This window comes from Bos indicus, chromosome 19 (assembly GCF_029378745.1).
Source record: "Bos indicus isolate NIAB-ARS_2022 breed Sahiwal x Tharparkar chromosome 19, NIAB-ARS_B.indTharparkar_mat_pri_1.0, whole genome shotgun sequence".
Taxonomy (NCBI): Eukaryota; Metazoa; Chordata; class Mammalia; order Artiodactyla; family Bovidae; genus Bos; species Bos indicus.
This window is the reverse complement of record NC_091778.1, coordinates 1,200,827-1,209,138: the sequence shown is the minus strand read 5'-3', so window position 1 is coordinate 1,209,138 and position 8,312 is coordinate 1,200,827. Positions and strand designations below refer to the sequence as shown.

General features: G+C 38.6%; 1 protein-coding gene across 1 annotated transcript; it reads left to right on the top strand.

The window, feature by feature from the left end:
* The first annotated feature begins 1,433 nt into the window (after positions 1-1,433).
* On the top strand, positions 1,434-2,357 carry LOC139177700 (olfactory receptor 4C3D-like). Its single transcript, XM_070774261.1, has one exon. The coding sequence runs from the start codon at positions 1,434-1,436 to the stop codon at positions 2,355-2,357; it is 924 nt and encodes a 307-aa protein (XP_070630362.1).
* Positions 2,358-8,312: the final 5,955 nt, after the last annotated feature.

Below are 8,312 nucleotides of genomic sequence, written 5' to 3'. Positions count from 1 at the left end.
ATAATTGTGTTGAGCATATTGGTAAAGAATAAGTTTTCTACTTTGAAAGTATTTCCATTAGGTCTTATTCCTCAAAAGAGTGTTTGAGGAAGAAACACTGAAGAAGAAGTGTCACTAAAGAAAACTGAAAACTCAAATTATTTATTCAGAGATACTTCTAAAAGTTTTATTATATTAATTATATCTAACTCTTAGTCTTTGTACACTATACCCTTTTCTGTTCTGTTGAGGGATCCTATATTAGAATAAGAAATTACAATGAAGCTCTTATCATTTGTTTCCTTATAATTTTAAGTTTTGGAATTAGTGGTTAATGGTTGATTTACAACGTTGTGTTTATTCTTTAAAGATTTTTTGAAGTGGGGACTTTTTAAAGCTTTTATTGAATTTGTTACAATATCACTTCTGTTATTCTTCATTTTGGACTTTTGGCCATGAAGTATGGGGATATGACCTCCCCAATGAGGGACTGAATCAGCACCCCTGCACTGGAAGCCTCAGTCTTAACCACTAGAACACCAGGAAAGTTCCTGTTGTGTTCATCGTGGACAATTAAAAATAATGATTTTTATCCATTTATCTTTGAAGGGAAAGTGTATTTGCTAATTATACTTTACTGAATTTATGTTTCTGCTTTTCTTTGGGAAATTTATAACTCCAAATTTCTCACTCTATTATTTATGCAATAGTCTGTATTCAATTTCTTATGGGAAGATGGGAGAGAGCACGAGAAGGCATGTAGCTTATGTATTCCAGCTTGGTACCAGGTAGAGCTGGTCATTAGTGGCATATGCATATTCCCTAAACTGTCTACTTATGATAAATATTTGTTGACCACGTCTTTCTTTCCTCAGTAAGAGCTAGGGTTCAGATGAAAATTTTCATGGTGAAGGGAATAACTTACCAGTGAGTAGCACTTCTTACCTTACAAGATGCATCTGAGAATGACAATTTGCAACCTCACAGACACAGAGGAGCCAACAGAAGGAAATGGCAACCCACTCCAGTAGTCCTGCCTGGGAAATCCCATGGAGCCTGGTGTGCTACAGTCCATGGGGGTAGCAAAGAACCATATGTGAGTTAGTGAACAACAATAAGACAAAGACGAGGGCATGGAAACATGGGACACAGAGATAACTCAGCTGAGTCATATGGAGTTGGACAATGGAGGAGAATCCAGATCTTATGTAAATATCCTAGTGTTTTCTGTAAATTACACATCAAATGTTGTCCTACAGGGGGCAGGCACTAGATGTCTGAAGAAATGACATGCATCACCAAGGAAGTAAGAGGCCAAAGACATGCTCTGGAGTCATGGGGACTGCTTGGTCTTCGCTCTAAGAAATGCAGACTATAATTCTCTCATGATTAAAATCTATCATTTATTATTATTTTGTAGATAATTCAGGCCCCAGGAATGCATCAGCTCCTAAATGGATCCTATGCCTCCTCACAACGTGACCAAATTTGTTCTCCTGGGACTCACACAGAATCCACACTTGCAGAAAGTACTCTTCATTGTCTTTTTGCCCATTTTCTTATTCACGGTGCTGGCCAACCTGCTCATTGTCATCACCATCTCCTTCAGCCCAACACTTTCTGCCCCCATGTACTTCTTCCTCACTCACTTGTCCTTCCTAGATGCCTTCTTGACCTCTGTCACCACGCCTAAATTGATCATTGATCTGCTGTACCAGAGGACAACCATCTCCTGGAGTGCCTGCCTGACTCAGCTCTTTATGGAACATTTCCTGGCAGGATCAGAGGTCACTATCCTCATTGTCATGGCCTATGACCGCTACGTGGCCATCTGCAAGCCTCTGCACTACACGGCCATCATGCGACAGGGGCTCTGCCAGTTCCTGGTGGTGGTGGTCTGGACTGGGGGGATCCTGCATGCTACTGTGCAAATTCTTTTCACCATGGACTTGATCTTCTGTGGTCCCAATGTCATTGATCACTTCATGTGTGATTTCTTCTCACTGTTGGAACTTGCCTGCAGTGACACCTATAGACTTGGAGTGGTGGTGGCAGTTAACACGGGGGGGATGTGTTTGCTTATTTTTTCCATGCTCCTCATCTCCTACATAGTCATCTTGAGCTCCCTGAAATCCCATGGCTCTGAAGGACGACGCAAAGCCCTCTCTACATGTGGTGCCCACTTCACAGTAGTGGTAATGTCTTTTGTCCCTTGTATATTCACTTACACACGTCCTGTGGCTGTTTACCCTTCAGACAAGTGGGTGACTGTGTTCTTTGCAATCCTCACTCCTATGTTTAATCCTATCATTTATACAGTGAGAAACATAGAGGTGAAAAATTCCATAAGGAGTTTGTTGAAGAGGGGAGTAATTTAGGCTTGTCACGATGCCAAGAAAGTGATTATTTATATACATAGGTAGAATTGTACCTGTTGTAAATTGTGAGAGTAAAGGTTCTGAGGATCATTGACAGAAAAAAAAAAAAAAAAGCCCAGAAACTATTTGTTGATTATTTAACATTGGCACATTTTAGGTATTTTGATAAGTTTTAATATACTTTCTAGAGTCTTCAATGTTCATGTTCATAGCTTCAGATTAGGCAAAGGAAAGAACTATAATCTCCTAGTTTCATGATTTTAGAGTATGTTTTACTCCAGTGTCTTCCATTTACTTTACTAAATTCTGCATACATGTTACTTGGGAGAAATCAGTTTTTTCTTCACAGAACATTGACTCAGATCTTCTATTTTTCCATAGCCTGTAGTAAAGCAAATAAGGGATAGACATTTTTTCAATAGATCCATTGAGAAGGAGCAGTTGAGTGAAGGAATTGCAGCTGATTTTTTTTCCCCTATGAATTTAACAAAAGTCAAAAGTGAGGCACCAAGAAAATGAGGAAGGAAAAATTCAAAATCTAATTGTTTCCTTGCCACTAAAAATAGGCCAGAAAATTTAGAATTACTCATTTGCTCTATTTTTTTAGAATTTTATTTTTAATTAAAGAGTAATTAGTCTATAATATTGTGATATTTTTTGCCATACAACAACATGAATCCCTCCTTCCTGAACCCCCCTCCCACTTCAGTCCCAATCCCACCCCTCTAGATTGGCACAGAGCATTGGCTTTGGGTTCCCTGGGTCATACAGCAAACTCCCACTGTCTATCCATTTTACATATGGTAATGTGTACTTTTTTGTGCTACTCTTTTAAATCTTCCTGCCCTCCCCTTCTGCCACTGTAACCACAAGTCTGTTGTTTATGTCTGTGTCTCTTTTGCTGCTTTGCAAATAGGATCATCAGTACTATCTCTCTAGATTCCATATATATCTTTTAATATACTATATATGAGTTTCTTTTTCTGACTTACTTAACTCAGTTTAATAGGCTCTATGTTTATCCATCTCAATGAAACTGACTCAAATGCATTTATTTTAAAGCTAGGCAATGTTCCATTGTGTGTATGTATGACAATTTCCTTATCCAGTCATCTATCAATGGACATCTAGATTGTTTCTATGTGCTAACTATTATACATAGTGCCTCAGTGAACCCTGGAGTGCATGTGTCTTTTTCAGTTATGGTTTTCTTAGGGTATATGCCCAATAGTGGGATTGTTGTGTCATATGGTAGTTTAGTTCCTAGTTTTTATTTATTATTATTATTTTTAATATAAATTTATTTATTTTAACTGGAGGTTAATTACTTTACAATATTGTATTGGTTTTGCCATACATCAATATGAATCCACCACGGGTATACACATGTTCCCTATCCTGAACCCCACTCCATTCTCTTTCCCATACCATCCCTCTGGGTCATCCCAGTGCACAAGCCCCAAGCATCCAGTATCATGCATTGAACCTGGACTGGCGATTCGTTTCATATATGATAATGTACATATTTCAATGCCATTCTCCCAAATCATCCCACTCTCTCCCTCTCCCACAGCGTCCAAAAGACTATTCTATACATCTGTGTCTCTTTTCCTGTCTTGCATACAGGGTTATCATTGCCATCTTTCTAAATTCCATATATATGCATTATGTTTTTCTTTCTGGCTTACTTCACTCTGTATAATCGGCTCCAGTTTCATCCACCTCATTAGAACTGATTCAAATGTATTCTTTTTAATGGCTGTGTAATACTCCATTGTGTATATGTACTACAGCTTTCTTATCCATTCATCTGCTGATGGGCATCTAGATTGCTTCCATGTCCTGGCTATTATAAACTTTGCTGTGATGAACATTTGGGTACACATGTCTCTTTCCATTCTGGTTTCCTCGGTGTGTATGCCCAGCAGTGGAATTCCTGGATCATAAGGCAGTTCTATTTCCAGTTTTTTAAGGAATCTCCACACTGTTCTCCATAGTGGCTGTAACAAATGGGAACTAATTAAAATTAAAAGCTTCTGCACAAGAGAGGAAACTATAAGCAAGGTGAAAACACAGCCTTCAGAATGGGTGAAAATAATAGCAAATGAAGCAACGGACAAACAACTAATCTCAAAAATATACATGCAACACCTGAAGCTCAATTCCAGAAAAATAAACGACCCAATCAAAAAATAGGCCAAATAACTAAATAGACATTTCTCCAAAGAAGGCATACAGATGGATAACAAACACATGAAAAGATGCTCAACATCACTTATTATCAAAGAAATGCAAATCAAAACCACAATGAGGTACCATTTTGCACCAGTCAGAATGGATGCGATCCAAAAGTCTACAAGCAATAAATGCTGGAGAGGGTGTGGAGAAAAGGGAACCCTCTTACACTGTTGGTGGGAATGTTCCTGGTTTTTAATGGAATCTCCATATTCTTCTCCATAGTGGCTGTGTCAATTTGCATTCCCACCAACAGTGTGTAAGAGGGTTCCCTTTTCTTCACACATTATCCAGCATTTATTGCTTGTAGATTTTTTTATAATGGCCATCTATGTTCTTAAATAGCCTTAGTTGTCTGTGGCATGTGTAGGTCTGTAAATAAGAAAATTATCTGCAGTCTTAATGATTCAATTTGTCTCTTGAGAAGATGGTGTCAAACTTGTGGTAGTCTTGTCTCATCTGTAACAGTATATTTCAGCACTACAAGCTTTTTCTTTTTGAAATTTGCAGTTACATCACTTCACTTGTATGAAAGCACAACAATAGAATAGTAACAGAGGTGTTTTTTTTTTTTTTTTTTAAAGAAAAAATCCCCTTCCTTTTTCTTATTCATAAAAGTGAAGTGGTTAATGTGAACTTTCTGGATAGTGGGGATCCTTGCAATGCTCCTCGCTGCACCTAGAGGACATCAGGTCATCTTACATTATTACATCACTCTTTATTAATCAGGGATTCTCTGACTGTCTAAGCAGACGGAAGTGCCATGTACTCAGTTGGGTGTCTGATTCTGTGACCCTGTGGATGGTAGCATTCCAGACTCCTCTGTCCATGGACTTTTCCAGGCAAAAATACTGGAATGGGTTGCCATTTCCTCCTCTAGGGAATCTCCTTGACCCAGGGATCAAATATGACTGTCTCATGTCTCCTGAATTGCAGGAGGATTCTTTACATGTTGAGTCAACTTCTCTGGCTACAACATGCCATGTTTCTTTTCACAAATGCTGCTTGGTCACACTCAGTGGTCAACTGGAGTTATTTATTTCATGATTTGACCACACAGTAATGCCAGAGCATGGTACTGGGTGAGTATATTCACTAAGCTGTTCAAGTTTGTCCCCAGGAGACAGGAATATACAGTGGAAAAAAGATTCCCTCTTCAACTGCATTCCCTTACATCATATATAAAATACACCTAAAATAGATTAAAGACATAAATTAAGACTGGCCACTATAATACTCCTAGAGAAAAATCTAGAAGAAACACTCTTCGACATAAGTTGCAGCCATATTGTTTTTGGAATTGTCTCCTAGATGTGTCTTTGTTTTGTTTTACAGGAATAAAAGAGTAAAGAGCTCTCTGTGGTCTCAAAAGAAAGCTTCTTTATTTTCAAAGTCCTCATCTTCTTGGGCTTAATTTCTTTAGTACTTTATCATCTCAGAACTTATAATAGTTTTGAAAATGTGAAAATGGGCACAGATGAGAAAGACTTAGTAGACCATTTTATTTCACTTCTAAACAGTGTTTTAAAGGAGATTCCTATAAACAGGCCATATACAGATAAACCCCAGACAAAATAAAACAGAAAAAAAAATTAGTTAAATAATACACAGGGAGACTTCCCTGGACATTTAATACTTAAGAGTTTGACTAACAATGTAGGGGACACAGGTTCAATCCCAGGTCGGGGAGGATTCCACATGTCCTGAAGCAACTAAGCCCGCAGGCCACAAATACTGAGCCCAGTTGCTCAACTACTGAATCCACAAGCCTATGTCCCTGCTCCACAACAAGAGAAGCCAAAGCAAGGCAACCCCATCACATAGCAAAGAAGAGTATCCCCTGCTTGCCATGGCTAGAGAAAGCCTGAGTGCAGCAAGTAAGACCCGGGGCAGTTGAAAACACATAAATAAATAAGCCACACAGGTTAAGGATATCTATACTTGTATGAGTCTTAGCTTTTCTCTCTAAAAACAGCAGGATTGCATTATCCGGGGGGGGGGGGGGATTAATTTAAATCAGGATGTTTGCAAAATATAAATTAAATACAAGAAAAATATTTTGTTTAGTTCACTGATTAATGGGAGAACTAGTAAGATATTATAAATCAGTCAAAAGGAAACGCTGATGTACCATTTTTAACATTGTCTAATTAGGAAAGTGTAATTAATTTATTTATTGTTATTGTTCAGTCACTCAGTTGTGTCCTATTTTCTGTGACCCTATGGACTGCAGCATGACAGGCTTCCCTGTCCATCACCAGCTCCTGGAGCCTACTCAAACTCATGTCCATCAAATCAGTGATGCCATCCAACCATCTCGTCCTCTGTTGTCCCCTTCTTCTGCCTTCAGTCTTTCCCAGCATGAGTCTTTTCCAGTGAGTCCTCTTCACATGTGATTCTTCACATCACATCTTTACTTTTTCATATTTTATTACTATAAAACCCTTCTTATATTTCTTACTCACACTAACAGCAATTCTCCAAGGTAGGTATAATTATGATTATTCCATTTTACTGATGAGGAGGAATAAAGTTCAAAAGAGCTAAATAATCTACATATTATCAGAGACAGAGCTTGTATTCAGATCATCATTCTTCTAAATTCAAATTTTACTCTTCCTAAATCATTTCAAAGAATCTAAGAGAAAAGAGAGCATGTTATCGGAATCTCTCTTGTTTTCTAGAAATTGGAAGGCATTCTATAGTATTTACATACCTCTATAGTGTGCCTACCTATAGAAGCAGTTGGTTCTCAGAAAGCTGTATGCCTTGCTAGTGGAATATAAATTAGGAAGAAGATAACTAATAGTTAAATTTATATTTTGCTTTTTGTTCTCTTGGGAAAAATTATCAGTGATTATGAAAATTAATTGTACAGTATTTAAGCTGTTGGCAATGACACCTCACTCCAGTACTCTTGCCTGGAAAATCCCATGGACAGAGAAGCCTGGTAGGCTGCAGTCCATGAGGTTGCTAAGAGTCAGACACGACTGAGAGACTTCACTTTCAGTTTTAACTTACATGCATTGGAGAAGGAAATGGCAACCCACTCCAGTGTTCTTGCCTGGAGAATCCCAGGGACAGGGGAGCCTGGTGGGCTGCCATCTATGGGGTCGCACAGAGTCAGACACGACTGAAGCAACTAAGCAGCAGCAGCAGCAGAAAAATTTGAAGTGATATCAAATGGTCACAACAACATCATTAAATTAAAATTTCACTTTCTTAACATACTAAAAAGATGGAGGACCATAAAGATCATATAATCAGCTTTGATTTATCCTTTAAGTCTGGAATCTTTGTTACTGTCTCTCCAATGTTTTAAACCACTCTGTCCTTGGAGTTGTATTCTGGAAACACAGTTTACCAATATAGTTCCAGGAACTTCTTGAGTGAAAAACTATTTTATGATCAGCTTTCATTGAGTTAGGCCTAACTCCATTCTCCTTCCATTGTATGCTTCTTTAGTGCTTGGGGAGTTGGACTAGATATGTGTAGGGGAAAGGTGTAGGGGATATGGGATAGGTGTAGGGGAAAAATGTAAGGGGTAGGGGATAGGTGTAGGGGAAAGGTGCTGGGAAAGATTGAAGATAGGAGGAGGAGATGACAGAGGATGAGATGGTTAGATGGCATCACCGATTCAATGGACATGAGTTTGAGTAATCTCTGGGAGTTGGTGATGGACAGGGAGGCCTGGCATGCTGTGGTACATGGGGTAGCAGA

Bases quoted from the DNA above. Each gene is read 5' to 3' on its own strand.
- LOC139177700 (XM_070774261.1), top strand. From the start codon at position 1,434: ATGGATCCTATGCCTCCTCACAACGTGACCAAATTTGTTCTCCTGGGA.